Source organism: Staurois parvus, unplaced genomic scaffold (genome assembly GCF_062004578.1).
Source record: "Staurois parvus isolate SC_StPar_1 unplaced genomic scaffold, SC_StPar_1.0 ptg000027l, whole genome shotgun sequence".
NCBI lineage: Eukaryota > Metazoa > Chordata > Amphibia > Anura > Ranidae > Staurois > Staurois parvus.
This window is the reverse complement of record NW_028317823.1, coordinates 6,973,045-6,992,030: the sequence shown is the minus strand read 5'-3', so window position 1 is coordinate 6,992,030 and position 18,986 is coordinate 6,973,045. Positions and strand designations below refer to the sequence as shown.

At 40.5% G+C, this 18,986-nt stretch overlaps 2 protein-coding genes across 5 annotated transcripts in view; one reads left to right on the top strand and one right to left on the bottom strand.

Annotated features, from left to right (window-relative positions):
• Window positions 1-18,986, top strand: part of TMEM135 (transmembrane protein 135) — a 488,083-nt gene that overhangs the window by 331,354 nt on the left and 137,743 nt on the right. The gene's annotated exons all lie outside the window — the stretch shown is intronic.
• LOC149471154 (uncharacterized) overlaps window positions 1-18,986 on the bottom strand; it is a 51,773-nt gene that overhangs the window by 26,739 nt on the left and 6,048 nt on the right. Inside the window, exon 1 of one of the 4 annotated variants that reach the window (XR_016307259.1) lies at window positions 2,746-2,864. The exons of 2 other annotated variants lie outside the window; for them this stretch is intronic. Coding sequence is in view for 1 of the 2 variants with exons in the window: in XM_089656722.1 (XP_089512848.1) it covers window positions 2,746-2,774 (29 nt within the window). In the remaining variant the exon portion in view is untranslated. Of the gene's footprint in view, window positions 1-2,745; window positions 2,865-18,986 lie in introns of those variants that run through there. One more of the 4 variants, XM_089656722.1, reaches the window with a different exon arrangement.

The window sequence follows — 18,986 nt, the reverse complement described above, 5'->3', positions numbered from 1 at the left end:
TTTAATAGATTGTTATTGAGGTTTGCTACATCTGTACATCTCAGGTGTTGTATTCTGACACATCCACCTGGTAAACCCTTCAGTGTAGCTGGACAACAAACCACAAACCTCATTTTGGTAATTGAATGCCTGGGTTGTAATTCCATATGTGTCTTTTGTAAAAGCCAGGTGCACTGAGCATTATATTCTGCTATCTTCTTCATTATTTTTTTGTATTTGTGGTTAAAGGAGAACTATACTACAGGCAAATCACAAAACCGAGCAATAAAAATGCCTCAAAATCACTCCTGGCCTGTGACTACGTAATGTTTCTGGGTTTACTTTGGTAGAAAGCAGCTGATCCACGTTAGATTTTATCCTGGAGCCTAGCTTGTGAGATGATGGATATTTGTGTATATTGAGGACTGTGCTTGCTTTTGAGTACATTGTTTTTTTTTTCCTCCTTGATAGTCATAACCTGTGTACATGCTCTTCAGTGATGACTGCATGGCATTTCTCAGGGTGGCTTTTCGGATGACAGCAGTGGACCATGTGTGATGTGTTCTGATATGGCCACTAGACTACATTGGAGCTCTGGGACAGGGTAACATAACAGGGGAAGAATTGTGACAGAGTGAGGTCAACCCATAACAGGAAATGCAAAAACAAGGACCTTCATGGCAGGTTCACCAATATCATCAAAATGAAAGTAGCAGTTTGAAAATTGACAACTACTTTTGAAATTACACTGACATGGGTTTACAGATATACTAAAATGTATCCAGTGATGTCTGATACTGTATGGCCCATAGTACTGTCTTCTTTTTCCACCCTCTCTAGGATCTCAACCACCCATCCACACTTTAGACTCCTCGAAATAAACTAAAAAAACGCCTCTTGTGCATAAATGTGATAGTCTGATACAGGTATTGGAGATGACTTCACAACACAGGGATATAACTTCAAGCTTTGCTGCCCTGTTGGATCGGGGGTCTCCTGAAGCCACTACAAAAAACAAACAAAAGACACACCAGCCTAGTACATTATCCCACAACATTTAATAGGAAATTGTCATAAAATATACTCACAAATAGGTGAATTAAAATCGCTCATTGCACTACTCGTCCATAGCCCTAAAGTCCTAGACAGAGTACACTCTAGAGTTCAGGGGGACCACTCTGGGGTCCAAACTGGCTGATGCTTTTCGAAGGTCTCAGAGCTCTGAAGAAGGTACGCATCAACAAGTTTGGACCCTAGCGAAGTCTCCCTGAACTCTGGGGTGTATGCTGTCTAGGACATTAGGGCTACGGACAAGTAGCTCAATGAGCGATTTTAATTTGCATGTTTGTGAGTATATTTTATGACAATTTCATAGTAAATGTTGTGGGAGAATGCACTAGGCTGGTGTGCCCTCTTTTGTTCCTTTTCTGTAGACACTTTAGTCTCCATCTGGGCTATGCTATGACAACGAGCTGTCAGTTTTCTATGGTAGGGAGCTGTTGTAGAAAGCCACCTTGGGGTGTCTCAGGCCACGGAGTCTAAGTCCCATCCTGCTTCTTCACCAGGGCCCCTGATAGTGGGGATGGATTTACAGCAAACTGAAATCAGATCAGAGACAGAATACAAGCAATACAGAAAATACAGGAGCTCAAAGAACTAGGAAATTGCTCAGGCAATGAGGGTTGCATTGAGCACATCTATATATAGAGGCGGGCCAGGAAGTGATAGAAGGGAAAGGGATATAAATCCACAGAAGAGCAGGTGATGCTCATAGGTAAACACAGAAGCCAGTAGCACGTGTGAGTGGAATCACATGTCTAGCAGAACCATTGCAGCAAGGTGGTCATAAATTTACAAACAGGAAACTGTAGGCTAATTTATGACATGAGCTGTCAGGCTGTAGAAACATGAGTTTAAGATACTAGGAATGCTAGCTTTCACCATAGAATTTTGGCATTTAAAAATACCCTTCTATCCCATCGCAGACGGTTGGATACTGAAAGATCATAGGTGCTTCTGGGTGAGGCAGAGCTTCTTTTCACTTGACTCTCTACAGCTTCCCTTTTTCTTTGAGAGACAGTGGAGAGTTTATAGCACACATGGCTGGAAACTCTTGGCTTGTAGTTTCATATGGGTGTGTTTTCTCAGAACCCAAGATTACGGACAGCTGAGAGATATTTAGCCTTGGCTTGGTGTAATGTTATAACCATGGCTGGATAACAACAGAACCCCTGAACAGGTGGACTATGGGTTCACTATATCCAAATCAAGGCTTTATTTTGACAGAAGTGTACCTTCAAATATAAAAATATTAAAATGGAGGTTATAATCTGATTATAAGTCACAGTATCAGCTAAGAAAAACAAAGAACAGATTGCTGCACTTGTGAATCTTAGCTCTGATCAAACACTGGGGCTCTGTACCTATAATGCCAAGATTATGGGTCAGATCCCGAATGTCCACATTTGCCTACACTATATTATTATTATACAGTATTTATATAGCGCTAAAAGGTTTGCTCAGCGCTGTACATTATAGTGGGGGACAGTACATGAGACAGTACAGTAACAAAACAGAACACGAGGGATTCAACAGCCCTGCTCTTTCGAGCTTACAATCTAGGAGCTATATCATGTAATGTACTTTTAATATCGTGAATAAAGGTCATAAAATGGCAAGCTATAGCTAGCAATACTATATTACACTTTAATTGCTATAATGAGTTAATGACTGGGAACTGACATGGCACGGAAGAGTTAATTTTACCTTGCGATGACAGCTTGTATCAGCTGCATATTACCCGGCTCCTGTGAAATATGAGAGAGACCTCAGCCCGATACTTCATGTAACAGTCTGTCTCTTCCATCACTTTCCTGTACAAGACATTATCGCTTTTCTCTGCTTCAGAGGCTTAACATCCTCTTATAAGTCTTCTCGTATTTCAGCAAATCTGTATATGGCTTTCCTTTTTTTTTTGGACAGCTGCTCTTCGTAAATTTTAAATGTAAAATAGAAAAAAGAATGGCATTTTCAGGATGGAACCAAAATGTTTTTGTTACTTGAAAGTCCAGCCCTACTTTTTGAGATTTTTGATAAGTTTGGTAGCACAGGGTTAAACCTCAGAGGATAATGACCCACAAAGCTTGGATGTCATTTCACTTTTATGGATCTGGGTGGAATGTGGATGGGTTGAGGGTAAGGTTTAAAGTAGGTGTAAGCTCTAAGGCCTCATTCACACAGATGGCCTGAGGTTGGTAATAACAGACCGTTCATTTGTAGTTTTACTGCCCCCGCGACTACCCACCTAAACTGTGAGTTTCGGTCAGAGGGGGTGGTATTTGCCGCATCTGTGATGGTTTGCTTTCCAGTGATAAAGATGAAGTAATTACCACCGACAAGCATTTTGAAGTGTAAGAACTGTATAAACAGAGGCTTCCAATTTCACAGACCTCTCCAAAGCACTTTCAGAGCCTGCATCAAATTAACAGGGAAAAAAACCCCAACTTGTAAGAAGATCTTCAAAGTATGCTATTCGGCAGTCTGGCAGGTGAATAGTTAAGCCATTCTTTTTTTTTTTTTTGCAAATCTTTATTGGCTGCGGGAACAAAGCCTATAAATTAGCTCAACATAGATGTTATACCACATTCGCTATCAGTCTGGTGACTTACCACTGAAAGATCCTATTAACATTTCCATTTGGTCCCATGCCAAGATTGAGTCCCGCAACAATTGATAATGAAACCTTTTAGCTATTTAATGTCTGCCAACAAAACTTTTATGTAGCGTCTACATTTCGAGCGCGGTGGTGAAAAAGGTAAATTTACTCCGTGTACTGTTCCTGGAGTTGGTTAGGGAGAGATAAAGGACTCCAAAGAGGACTTTTTTTTTTCTTTTGAGCTAACATTACATGTCAGTTACTAAAAGAAACATCCAACTGAATTAAATCAAATCATACACTTTACAGTGACTTTTGGAAGTCATAGTCTTTATATAGAGGAGTCAGGAGATCTTCACAGTAAAAGAAAACTACAAATGGCAAATTAAGACCATTTTTACTTGAAACCTGAACTCCAGACAATTGTACATGTGCAGTCCAGACAAGGGTACATGTGCAGTTGTGTATATGTTAAATACATTATATATATATATATATATATATATATATATATAGTAAAGAGGTCAAGCTCAACTGGTATTGGAGGAGGTGAAACATGAATGGGGCATGGATACCCAGGAAAACTCCATGCAGATTTGTCCTGTACTTTATATAGCAAGGCAGTATACAAACACAGTTTCGAGAAAAAGGAGAGAAGTGCCTCTAAGTGCAATAAGTCTTTTAATTCAAGTCTAAATGTAGAAACACTCACATGTGTGAAGTAATCATAAGCTTAAAAACCGTGGTTGACAATAGTTAACGGTGGGGTGGTAACCCGGGTGAAGAGCCGTCATCTTACTGCGATGTGGGGAGGTCAGCTCTTGGCTGGAACAGTGTGGTGGCTGGAGGGGAACAGCGGTGAGGCCGGCATGCACGTCCTCCCTCAGAGCCGGATGGAACGCACGCTGGAACGTAGCGGCGGCGGCGTGGCCGTGATGACGTCAGATCTCAGGGTGCACTGCGACGTGTTTCTGAGCATGCACTGGCCGTGGAAGGCGGAAGTGCACTCCTTTTTCAAGCAGTACAAACACAGTTTCCACACAGGAGGGCTTTGTACTGCCCTCCTGTAAAAGTCTGTAGCATAAAACAAAGAAAAGTTCTGCTTGTCGAGCCACTAAATAAACTCATGTTAGTTCCTGATTAACAGGGTGCCCCCCTAATGGGTTCACCAAAACAGGCAGCTCTGTTACCTTTTTAGTGTTCTATCAGCAGTCTGTCTTTTCACCCAGCAGTAGGCTCCCACAGCAGAGAGAGCAACAATTGCCAATCAGCTCGCATATATAAAGGCCTGTGCACAGCTGAGATTGAAGTGACATTACATAGTTACATAGTTAGTCTGGCTGCAAAAAAGACAAAAGTCCATCCAGTTCAACCATAGAAAAAAATAAATTATAATCCTATACTCACAGTTGATCCAGAGGAAGGCCAAAAAAACCAGCAAAGCATGATCCAATTGGCTCCTGCTGGGAAAAAAATTCCTTCCTGATCCCCCGAGAGGCAATCAGATATCAACTTTACTTATAAATATTAGTATCCAGTTATATTCTGCGTATCCAAGAAGCAATCCAGGTCTTTTTTTGAAGCAAGCTACTGAGCTGGCCAGAACCAACTCTTTAGGGAGTTTATTCCACATTTTCACAGCTCTTACTGTGAAGAAACCTTTCCGTGTTTGGAGATTACATTTCTTTTCCTCCAGAAGTAAATAGTGCCCCCTTGTCCTCTGTGATGACCTCAGGGTGAATAGCTCTACACCGAGTTCGCTATATGAACCACTGATATATTTATACATGGAGATCATATCCCCCCTTAATCTCCTCTTCTCAAGAGAGAATAGATTCAGTTCCTCTAATCTTTCCTCATAGCTGAGCTCCTCCATGCCTCGTGTCAGTTTAGTTGCCCTTCTCTGCACTTTCTCAAGTTCCCCAATGTTCTTTTTGTGAATTGGTGCCCAAAACTGAACTGCATATTCCAGATGAGGTGTTACTAATGATTTGTACCGGGGTAATATGATATCTCTCTCTCTGGAGTCTATACCTCTTTTAATACAAGAGAGGATTTTGCTCGCTTTAGAAACCGCAGCTTGGCATTGCATGCCATTATTAAGCTTGTGATCTACCAGAACTCCCAGATCCTTCTCCACCATTGATTCTCCCAGTTGTACTCCCCCTAGTATGTATGATGCATGCATATTCTTAGCCCCCAAGTGCAAAACCTTACATTTATCAACATTAAACTTCATTTGCCACATAGTTGACCAATTAAACAGTGCATTGAGGTCTGCTTGTAAGTTGAAGACATCCTGTAAGGACATTATTCCACTGCACATTAAAAGCAGATTAAAAAAAAAACATGTTGCACAGTGGTTTTGCACAGAGCAGCCCCAGTCCTTCTTCAGATCTCTCGACAGCACTCCTGGTCCCTCCCTCCTGCCAGTTGCCCCCAGAGCAAGCTGCTGCCCTTCATGTACAGTTGGAGTCAGCTGTCAAAGGTGGAATATCCCCTTGACTTGGTGAGATTTCTCCTCATTTCCTTTAATGACAAATAAACAATATTGGATGGGACTCTACATTGAGGTTACTAAATGTGTAGTTACTTTATGACTTGCTTTCTTCTGTAAGGTTTAATACATTAATTCCAATAAATAGTCAAAGTTAATTCTCATCCTTTGCATGACTCCACTATGGCAGCCATAACACATGCTGATACCTCTAAAATATCAGTCAGAGATTCATGAATTGTATGCCATCTCCTGTGCCATGAACACATAGTCGAGGGTGAACCCTTTTTCTGGAGACAGTGTTTGTAGACATAGAGAAAAATAGGGATATACAATGCCTTGAAAAAGTATTCATAACCCTTGAAATTGTCCACATTTTGTCATGGTTCAACCAAAAATGTAAATGTATTTTATTGGGATTTTATGTGATAGATCAATACAAAGTGACACATAATTGTGAGGTAGAAGGAAAATGATAAATGTTTTTCAACATTTTGTTTTTACAAATATCTGACAAGTGTGGCGTGCATTTGTATTGAGCCCCCTTTACTCTGATACCCCGAACTAAAATCTAGTGGAACCAATGACCTTCAGAAGTCACCTGATTAGTAAATAGAGTCCACCTGTGTGTAATTTAATCCTAGTATAAATACAGCTGTTCTGTGAAGCCCTAAGAGGTTTGTTAGAGAACATAAAATTGTGGAGAAGTTTAAAGCAGGGTTAGGTTATAAAAAAAATATCCCAAGCTTTGAACATCTCATGGAGCACCGTTTAATCCATCATCCAAAAATGTAAAGAGTATGACAGAACAGCAGACCTACCAAGAGATGGCCGTCAACCCAAACTGACAGGCCGGGGAATGAGAGTATTATTCAGAGAAGCAGCCAAGAGGCCCATGGTAACTCTGGAGGAGCTGCAGAGATCCACAGCTCAGGTGGGAGAATCTGTTCAAAGGACAACTACCAGTTGTGCACTCCACAAATCTGGCCTTTATGGAACAGTGGCAAGAAGAAAGCAAGTGTTGAAAGAAAGCCATAAGAATTTCCATTTGCAGTTTGTGAGAAGCCATGTGGGGGACACAACAAAGGTGGAAGAAGGTGCTCTGATCAGATGAGACCAAAATTTTAACTTTTTGTCCTAAAGGCAAAATGCTGTGTGTGGCAGAAAATTAGCACTGCACATCACCCTGAACACACTATCCCCACCATGAAACATGGTGACGGAAGCATCATATGGGGATTCTCTTCTTCATCTGGGACAGGGAAGCTGGTCAGAGTTGATGGGAAGATAGATGGAGCTAAATATAGGGCAATCTTAGAAGAAAACCTGTTAAGAGTCTGCAAAAGACTTGAGACTGGGACATAGGTTCACCTTCCAGCAAGACAATAACCCTAAACCTAAAGCCAGAGCTACAATTGACTGGTTTAGATCAAATCATATTCATGTGTTAGAATGGCCCAGTCAAGGTCCAGACCTAAATCCCATTGAGAATCTGTGGCAAGACTTCAAATTTGCTGTTCACAGACACTCTCCATCCAGTCTGACAGAGCTTGAGCTAATTTTCAAAGAACAGGCAAAAGTTTCACTCTCTAGATGTGCAAAGCTGGTAGAGACATCCCCAAAAAGACTTGGAGCTGTAATTGCAGTGAAAGGTGGTGCTACAAAGTATTGACTCCGGGGGGCTGAATACAAATGCCTCCACACTTTTCACATATTTATTTGTAAGAAATTTTAAAACCCATTTCTCATTTTCCTTCCACTTCACAATTATGTGCCACTTTGTGTTGGTCTATCACATAACATTCCAAAAAAATACATTTACGTTTTTGGTTGTAACATGACAAAATGTCAAGGGGTATGAATACTTTTTCAAGGCACTGTATATACGAAGCTCCACTGCTATACAAATTTTACATATAACATGGGTTAAAGGATGATTTCTTTATGGTTGGGGTATGTTGTGTGTCAGGGAAGGGGATGCAATCCTGCCAATTAGTAGGAGCGCTAGTTCTTACATGTGCCACTAAGTATCACTCTTGTCTAGATTAGGAATTACATTTATAATGAAGTATAAAAAAAATAAACTTATTCACACAAAAGGGTTTTATTTTGTAAATTCTTGTGCATTATCTCAGTTTGACGTCAATAGCTTTTGCACATTAGTAGTTATTTACCAAATAGTGCCTGATAAAAATAATAATTAAAGCTTGTAGTAACAGCAAAGCTTTGTTCTAGTGGTTTAATGTAGCTTCTACTATTGAATTATAATAACCTTGTCTCCGTCGCTGTGCTAATGCTGTATATACTGTACACTTACATAAAAAACCGGAGCATAACACACTTTAAATAAGACTAATAAGCACATAAAAGGCTGTGCCTGAGTAATGAAGTATCCTTTTTCCTGAATCACAATGTTTAGGTACATCGTAGGGCCTCTGGGATACTTGCCAAAGTCACTGGATTACTCCATTCCCGTTCTTTCGTGGACTGTTCCTACAGCATAGTTCTCAGATGCTCTGCTTGGAGACTCAGCTCTCTTTTCTTCACAACTGTTCTTCTAGTACAAATCTAGTACAGATTTGTAGAAATAAGAGTAGTCCACCCTTTTAACTATGTTGCTTAAGGCAGACTTTTTACTAAAAATTACCTTCCGTCCATTTGTTAGCACCCACCCCCCCCAATAAACATTTCACCTGCTTAATGCCTAACAAAAAGTAAAAATGTACTTTGAGGCTTCGGCAGGTCGTCTGCCTGGGAAGAGTTGACGTCACTCCTACTCCACAACCTTTTGGGAAACCTGCAAGATAGTAGGGGATGGTAGTGCTAACAAGCTGCTATGCCTTCTCCTTTTCTTCTATGGTGTTCAGCTGGATTATACTGATAGAATAGCTCAGTTAAATTTTGACCAGCATTGATCTCCATGGGTTCATGAATCTTTAGGACCTGTGTCAACATGCTATTTTTCACTTCAAATCGGTTTTGCATTTTTGTAGAAGTCTAGGGGAATGCAAAATCTCTTTGAAGCAGGTCAAAATGTAGGTCAGAAGATAGTCAGCTGCAGGTTAAGTGAACATGTTAATCAGTTTTTAAATAACTCAGAACCGTGTCAACCTAAAGCCATTGACACAAGACCCTTCAGTTCATGTTTTAAAGAAAGCTTTTGAATTTAGACTGACGCGATAATTGAACCCTTGTGCTATATACATATCTGTGCTCAAAAGTTTGCATACCCTGGCAGAAATAATGAAATTTTGGCATTGATATTTTTGACATTTCTTTTCTGCTCCCCATGGCTCAGCATCTTGCCTGCTTAGTTTCTCCATGTTAAAGCTAATAAACTCTTTGACTATTTATACACAGGCAATAATTGCAATGTAAAAAGCCACAGATGTGAGAAATTAACCTTTAATTGACGCTTTAACCTGTGTGTGTCAGCTTGTGAGTCTGTACCAAGGCCAAACATTCCAGGGCATATAAACTTTTGATCAGGGCTATTTGGCTGATTTCTGTTATCGTTATGAATTAAAAAGGAACCAAACAACTGTGTGGTAATAAAAGGGTTCATATGATCACTATCCTTAAATAAAATGCATGTTTTTTGGCATATTTCCAACATAAATGCCAATTTCTGCCAGGGTATGTAAACATCTTAGCACAACTGTGTGTGTGTGTGTGTATGATATATATATATATATATATATATATATATATTATAAAAAGTATACTAGCCCCTGTTAAAATGTCAGGTTTCTGTGATGTAAAAACATGAGACTAAGATAAATAATTTCAGAACTTTTTCCATCTTTAATGTGAACTATAAACTGTACAACTCAATTGAAAAACAAACTGAAATCTTTTAGGGGAGGGGGGGAGTAAACCTAAAAAACTAAAATAATGTGGTTGCATAAGTGTGCACACCCTCTTATAACTGGGGGTGTAGCTGTGTTCAGAATTAAGCAATTGCATTCAAAATCATGTTAAATAGGAGTTAGTACACACCTGCCATCATTTAAAGTGCCTCTGATTAACCCCAAATAAAGCTGTTCTAGTTGGTCTTTCCTGACATTTTCTTAGTCGCATCCTACAGCAAAAGCCATGGTTCGCAAAGAGCTTTCAAAGCATCAGAGGGATCTCATTGTTAAAAGGTATCATTCAGTAGAAGGGTACAAAAGAATTTGCAAGGCATTAGATATACCATGGAACACAGTAAAGACAGTCATCATCAAGTGGAGAAAATGTGGCGCAACAGTGACATTACCAAGAACGGGGCATCCCTTCAAAATTGATGAAAATACGAGAAGAAAACTGGTCTGGAAGGCTGCCAAGAGGCCTACAGCAACATTAAAGGAGCTGCAGGAATATCTGGCAAGTACTAGCTGTGTGGTACATGTGACAACAATCTCCCGTATTCTTCATATGTCTGGGCTATGGGGTAGAGTGGCAAGACGGAAGCCTTGTCTTATGAAGAAAAACATCCAAGCCCGGCTAAATTTTGCAAAAACACATCCGAAGTCTCCCAAAACCATGTGGGAAAATGTGTTCTGGTCTGATGAAACCAAGGTTGAACTTTTTGGCCACAATTACAAAAGGTATGTTTGGCACAAAAACAACAGTGCACATCACCAAAAGAACACCATACCCACAGTGAAGCATGGTGGTGGCAGCTTCATGCTTTGGGGCTGTTTTTCTTCAGCTGGAACTGGGGCCTTAGTCAAGGTAGAGGGAATTATGAACAGTTCCAAATACCAGGCAATTTTGGCACAAAATCTTCAGACTTCTGCTAGAATTCTGAACATGAAGAGGAACTTCATCTTTCAGCATGACAACAACCCAAAGCATACATCCAAATCCACAAAGGAATGGCTTCACCAGAAGAAGATTAAAGTGTTTGAATGGCCCAGGCAGAGCCCAGACCTGAATCTGATCAAAAATCTGTGGGGTGATCTGAAGATTGTGCACAGGAGATGCCCTCACAATCTGACAGATTTGGAGTGTTTTTGCAAGGAAGAGTGGGCAAATATTGCCAAGCCAAGATGTGCCATGCTGATAGACTCATACCCACAAAGACTGAGTGCTGGAATCAAATCAAAAGGTGCTTCAACAAAGGATTAGTTTAATTAACACATGCTATATGATATTATTTTAGTTTTTTATTTTTACTTCCTTCCACCTAAAAGATTTATTGTTGTCTCATTTTTTTTTACATCACATAAACCTGACATTTTAACAGGGGTGTGTAGACTTTTTATATCCACTGTGTGTGTGTGTGTATGTATATATATATATATATATATATATATACATATACACACACACAGTAATACCTCACATTGTAATACCTACAATGTACCCCATACTCATTCAACTGGGGGAGGGGGGTGGGATCTGGGGGCTGCCTTGTTAAAGGGGGCTTCCAGATTCCGATAAGCCCCCTGCCCGCAGACCTCCATAACCACCGGCCAAGATTGTGGGGAAGAGGCCCTTGTTCCCATCAACATGGGGACAAGGTGCTTTGGGGGGGGTGCCCCCCCTGCCGCAAAGCCCCCCCATATTGAGGGCATGTGGCCTGGTATGGTTCAGGAGAGGGGAGGGTGCTTGCTCGCCCCCCCCTTTTCCAGACCTGCTAGGCTGCATGCTTGGATAAGGGTTTGGTATGGATTTTGGGGGGGACCCACACACCATTTTTTAATTTTAGCGTGGGAGTTCCCCTCAAAATCCATACCAGACCCAAAGGGCTTGGTATGGATGGGAAGGGGGACCCCACGCCGTTTTTTTTTAATTATTTTTTTAATTGCTGGATATTCTTTTACATTCAGCTGTCAGTGGGGAACCCCACTGACAGCTGAAACATTAACACATGATTGTCACTACTAAAATACCGCATGACTTGATAAAATAACTCATGCGGTATTTTAGTAGCGTTTATTTTTTTTCTGACTTCCGGAACGAATTAATTGGTTTTCAATGCATTCAGCATTTCGGTTTACAAATTTTTCGCTATACGAAAAATCCTGCAGAGCAAATTATATGAAGATATGTGGTTAGTTCTCCTAGATGTTTGGAACAACCTACTTGCTGAGTTCTTTCAAAAATTGTGTGCAAGTGTACCTAGAAGAATTGAAGAAATGATACAGTTATGAAGTCAAAAGGTGTTCATACCAAACATTGATTTGATTTGAATTTCCATTTTGTTTGTTTACTTTTCATTTTGTTCACTGACAAAAATAAGCAATTAACCCTTTTATTTATGAAGCAATATTAATGTACAGTGTTTTTCCACACCTGCCTTTGACTTTTGAACAGTACTGAACATACATATATGGGAGCTATTTTCTCTTTTTAAAAGATTTTTATCGAGCTAACCCTGAGATGTATTCAGTCCTTCCTGACAGCACAGACGGACTGGTAATGTAACCTTTCTGTAATGCAGTTAAACAATTCAGCCTGATCACTTCCTTGCCATCATCCAGTGATTATTCATTAATAGTGATTAGACACTAAAGGAGCAGCAGCAGACTGTTGAATTCATCTCTCTCATTTTGTCAATATGTGCAAGCAGCAGGATCTGAGGATAAATATGTCCTTTCTTTGACAGCTAGCAGCTGAACACTATGCATGGCCGCTACTGGTCAGAGCAGGCTGTCACTGACAGTTCTAGTTCTCAGGAATGATTAGGCGCAATTACAAAACAATCTGTCAGCCTGTAGTTGGCATTGCAGCCTGCAGATGGCAGTGTGCTTCTGTTTAATGCTATAATTGTCAGATACAGTTACACTATTAAAAAAAACACATTTATAATTTTTTTATGTTTGTGCATTTGTCAGTCTATAATAAAAAACAAAAAAGATTTTTTTTTATTTAAACAGTATACCAAATCAAAGCCTTAAAGGAGAAGTACAGCCAAAGCTCTTTTGGCCACACGTCTCCTGTGGATCCCAGGAGTGCACTTAGTTCTGCACTCCTGTGATCCAGATTCAGAGAACAGTGGGCCAAAGTCTGCTGTCGGCTGACGCCACAGAGCCAGTCAATGCACTGCAGGGATTAATGGGCAATAATGTTGGGATTCACGCAGATGCCTAATCTGTATGCTGCTTAGAGCCTGAGCCAGCCACTCCCACCAACTCCACAGTCCATTGCTCCAGTGAGTGAGGGGGGGGGAGCAGAGAGCTGGTGACTGACATTAACCACTCTGTTCTCAGAACGGACCCAAGAACTATGACCGCTCAGTTCTCGGTGTAGAGTTGGCGGTTCTGGTCTGATCTGATGCTGCAGCCATCTAGGTGAGTATGTATGTTTTTTTTTTTGTTTTTTTTTTATTGCCTCACTTCTCTTTTAAAGAAACCCTGTCACCAACCCATGACAACTGAAATTAGCATCTCTTGTTAAAGTACTCATATACTGTACATATGCTAGGCTATATTTGTTTGCCCTTGCTGTGCTGAAAATTTTTTAAATCACCCCCAGAAGAACAGTGACTTAGAGCCTTCAACCAAATAGAATGTAGCATATGCTTATGTGATCCGTAACCTAGAGATGTTTATCTTAATAGGTATGGGTTGGTTACAGGGCCTCTTTAAAATGGAATAAAATCGTAGTGGAGATAGCCAGCCTTATTGTGCACGTAGAATCTCTGGATGTGCTCTACTCCAGCAATGAGAGATCCAGGCTCTCCGTATAAACGTCATCCCTGCCAGGTCTGCCATCTTCTTGCTTTGACCATTGGGCAGGCAGTGATGTGGTAACTCCTGTGCAAGCATGCCAGAGTTACATTATCCCAACACTCCCTGCAGTCAGTGAGCAGGTCAACAAAATTTGCTAGCAGGTAAATAAAGAGTTTTGGGCAGAAAACAAACATAACGTCTCATCAACCTGCTGGCCAATTTTAGTTTTAAAGGTTTAATTTCGCTTAAAGAAAATTTTTTAAATTATTTAGTTAGGCAAATTATTCATATCCATTTTGTCAAGTTATTGGATGCGTGCTGATGCTGGTAAAATGGGCCGGAACATCTAGGTTCAGATCGGAAAAGGGATATAAAATAGGACACATGAGAATGGCACTGGTCCCATGCTGTACCCTTTACCGACATACCAATTCCTGCTCCATGGAAATAAGTTATCAACATTTGGTGTAGTAGATTCCTTTTGGCAGCAGCATGCCAATTAGTCCAGTTTATTAGAAGGCTATGACTAATTAAACCCTATGTATAGGAAAAGGGCAAGTATTCCTCTGTGCAAGTGCCCGGCTGCTGTGAGGAATTACATGTGACAGTGGGGCTCCACTTCAGCAGCAATCATCTGCACAGCTTGACGTGACTCCAATGACAGAGCATGCTGGGAGGCTGCTTGTTCATCTTGTTCCACACAGGGAACTATGCTGGTATTTAGTTGTGACCAGTATGACCTTTACTTTCATTTAGAAGTGTTTTGGAAATACCCCAGAAAGCGCTTCCTTGGCATTGAACTTTTCGGCATTAAAAAAAGCAAAGTTGTAAACAGCCCTGTCAGAGGGCAAAGGTGGTGACCTCCACATGTATTATGCCACAGAGGCATCTGCTGTGAAAGTTCCGTAACTAATGGACGACTCTTCACCTTGGAGCATAAAGGAGTAAATAAATCTAGGAAACAATTCAGAGTAATAAAAGCTTAATTTGAAAAAATAAAATGGTATTGAATGTAGGAATTCCATAGTGTTTTCCATGGTTATCGTCATCTCCGGAGCAGACCAGAGCAGTGTAAAGTTTGACCATTGGTGTGTAAGATATCCCTCTGAATTGAAGTTGTTTTCCAAAAAATAGGGCTATTTATCAGCAGTCACATAATATATCTGTTTTCATGTAGATATATTTAGAGGAAAACATGGAAAAAAAATTAATTTGTAGAAACTGAGTGGCCAAATTAATACAAAATATTTAATTATCAATTTGTTTTCTTAGTATGGATTTTATTTTATTATACACTTTATATGTAATTTTAGCCCCAAATAACACTTACAATGTGGTACATATATATTTATTACATTTACAGTAATAAACATGGGCTCATCTACCTTTTTTCTACTTTTTTTTTTTTTTTACTCCTATTTCCTTCCAGCACTAAGGAAAGCCAGTGCATAGGACTCTCTCATACAATGCAATGGCCTGACTCTGTAGCAGTCCGGTTCACCCCTTAAATTCTGCTCAAATGAAGAGTGCTGCTCAGGAAGCGAGAGCGCTGCCTTTTTAGGGTAGTGTTGAGGGGCACTTCAGACTACAGGAGAACCTTACTACTACTTTATGTGAAAGAATCTTGGTTCGACTCTCCTATGTGCCAGCAGAACAGAGTATTTAAAAAAAAAAAAAATCTTTTCAAGTATGAATTCTTAAAGTGTTCGTTCACTTTCTCTGAAAAAAATAAAAAAGTGAACTAACACCCTACACCAGGGGTGTCAAAATGGTGGCCCTCCAGCTGTTGCAGAACTACTAGTTCCATCATGCCTCTGCCTGTGGGAGTCATGTTTATAACTGTCAGCCTTGCAATGCCTCATGGGACTTGCAGTTCCTTAACACCTGGAGGGCCGCCAGATTGACAGCCCTGCCCCCTACACCCTTCCCACCCCTGCTACTCTTCCATGTGGGATTCAGTTCAACACAGCCCAAAGCAGCAGTCCTGAAGTGTGAAAATCGTGCTGTTTTAACTCTTCTTACCCTAGGGATGCCAGATCGGATCGGTTCTGATTGGTCATCACTGATGTGACCATGCTGAGCAATCAGAATCGCTCTGATCCTTTGTTGCATTTGAGTGCTGCTGACCTCCCCCATCCTCCTTCAGCCTCATCCTTTCTACACACGCACTCACTCCATTGTCAGCTGCACACGATTGCTCTGGATCCAGCCCCTGATAGTGGTAAGAGTGGATCATGCCTGTGCAATGTTTTTCTGCACAGCCTCTTTGTAGTCTCCAGTTGAGGATGCATGTGACTATACTGAGCACAATTGGAAGACAATTGTCACCCCATAACAGGAAGGGACTGGCCAAGGACCTCCCTGTCAGCATCTTCAGGCATTATTCTAATGAAAACTGCAGATGTAAATCAAATAATATAGGATTTTAAGGATTTGGGTTACATAAACTTGAAAATAAAATTGATCGAAAATTTTTATAATTTACCTTTATATGAATTGGAAAGCAAATGACAAAAAGACCTTTGGTATATGGGGTCATCAATGAAAACCAAGGGCAAAAATTCCCAAACACAAGGGTTTGAAAGCTGATATGATCTCTGGAAATCAGGAACAGTTGGAGTTATGTTTGCGCACGTGTGCAGGAACAGCGCTGTCCTTGAAAGCGCACCCTAGTTTAGCTGTAACACGCTAAGAACACACCAAGATTTTTCCATTGCTTTAGGTTGATGTATTTATAGGAGTAAATGTACAGAAGGACATTCTTACGATAAGCGCTTAATTCCCCCCCAATTTACACCTGGAAGACAAGATCATCGTTTTCTCTTTGTGTGTTTGGTGGAGACCTTTCACAATAATCTGATGAAATATTTCTGAGGAGCCGGCACCTCTCACGGAGATCACCCGAGTGTTTCTAAAAGCTGATACGGAAAATGTTATCCTGAGAATTACCTCTTGTCTAGCGCTGACAGGTGTGATGTGTTTTAGCATGATCATGTACAACACATGTCACTTCCAGTCACATCTTTGGTGTGAGACAGCACTCAGTGAACGAAAATCATAATAATCTTTTGTTCTATATCACACGCTAATCTTGTTTTTCATCCCATCTGCCTGTAGATTGCTCACACTTTGTTCTTGCTTGGCAGGCCTGCAGGAGACTGGCCTACAGCTGCATAGGCAAAGGTGTGGCGCTACTGCTGGCACAATGCCAAACTGCTACCTGACAAATCGTTTTATTCTTTATATAACATGTCAAATTAGAGATCGGCAGCCTGTAGCTTCCTGAGATTAGTGTTTTTTTCTGGGTGTTGGAGATGGCCTTTTTTGCTTGAAAGAGGGCAGATTAAACAGATCTGAGTGTAGAGAATACAAAGCGAATTTAGAGACCCATTCAAGGCAAAATGACAGGTTCTGTTGTAAAACCACCCACCCAGCCTTTGGTACTCTCCACCTCCATGTTTCCTTGTTGTTCCTTTGATCTTTTGGACTGCTCAGTCCAAACCTTGTGTCAAATGGTGCTCAAACATTGGGGATTATTTACGAAAACAGCATGGTGCAAAATCTGGAGCCACACGAGAAGAAAAAAGCTAGATACAAATGGAGAAACAGAAAAAGGGCGCACCGACCTAGTGCATTATCGTTTAAAATAATTTATTAAAGAAACAAAAATAGGTATCATACTCACAATGGACATAATACAGGCATGTCAAACTGAACAAGACGTATGATCCAAACAACATCTGAGTCCATACGATGGAACCCTGGATGACCAACTGGCTAAAGCGTTTCGAGGACACAACCTTTTCCTCAGAGCCAACACTAAAGGAGTCTGCACTTCTCTTTATATAAGTTAATACCATGTTGCAGGACTCTGACAAACAAACCAAGGTCAGCTGGACGTGGAGAAGCTCTCATGTGTCCTGGCTGTCAGGTTCAGTAAGGGCAGCCAATGTAGTGTTGGCTCTGAGGAAGAGGTTGTGTGCGCCCTTTTTCTGTTTCTCCATTTGTATCCAGTGTATTCGGACCACCCCGGTCTGTTGAGGGCAGCAAGCAGTGCATATTCCAGAACATTCCTATTGGGTCTACTGAGTCCTTTCCTAACGCAGGAGTAAAGTGTTTGTTGTGTAAGAAAAAAGCTAGACCTGTGTAACCTCTGACAGAAGGGGGGATTTACTAAAACTGGAGCACTCAAAATCTGGTGTAGCTGTGCATGGTAGCCAAGCAGCTTCTAAATTCAGCTTATTCAATTGGGCTTTGACAGCAAAACATGGAAGCTGATTTGTTTCTATGCACAGCTGCACCAGATTTTGCACTCTCCAGCTTTAGTAAATGACGCCATTATTTTTTATCAAGTTGTTATGGGTAAAGTGCCGCTTTAAAAGAACCCAATTTTAAAGAAGTTGAGTTAGCCATTGCAGGCCTCTCCTAAAAACGCTTGTTGTGTCTGGTAGTAATGCTGAATCAATGAATTTGGTGCCTTTCAAATTGTTAACCTGGAATTTTGAGTATACAGATCAAGAGATCTGTTGTCACTAAGCAATGGCAACCCCATGTTTCTCTCATGCTCTGTGACATGCAGGACCTGGCCATGCTGTCTTTCAGGGGTTCCCAGCTAATGAGACTCGCAGAATAGAATTAAACATCCTTTAGTTGGTAAAACACAGTCAGGGGAATTCATAAGGAGTGTTGAAGACTCTCTTAATGAATTTTCTATGATTAAAGTGTAACTATGGACAAAATAAAAAAAAATAACATATATATGATACAGCCTGTCACTAGCATAAACTAAAAAACAGCCACTTTTTTGACTCCTCCTTGTAACTTAATTTTTTTACTTGTTACTTTTCTTATTTTTCAACTTCTTTTATCAAACCAAACTGGAAGTTAGAGAGTTGGGACAAACTACTTAACACTGACAGGGGTGCCTAAAATGGTCAGATTTGATTCATTTAGTTAATGCCTTTATCCCCAAAGGAGAAAAAACGTTTCTGTAATTGATTAAAAAGTTTTAGCTGTAGATGGGCTTTAGTTTGGTAATCACCTATGTAACGTCCATCTAATTTACCAGTCCACATAGCACTTACTCTCTCCAGACTGTACTTTTGTCCAAGGGTGACATCATTGATCCTCCATAGATACCACCTTAAAGCAAAACGTGTTACTGGCCAAATCACCAGGTGAAAATAAATTACAA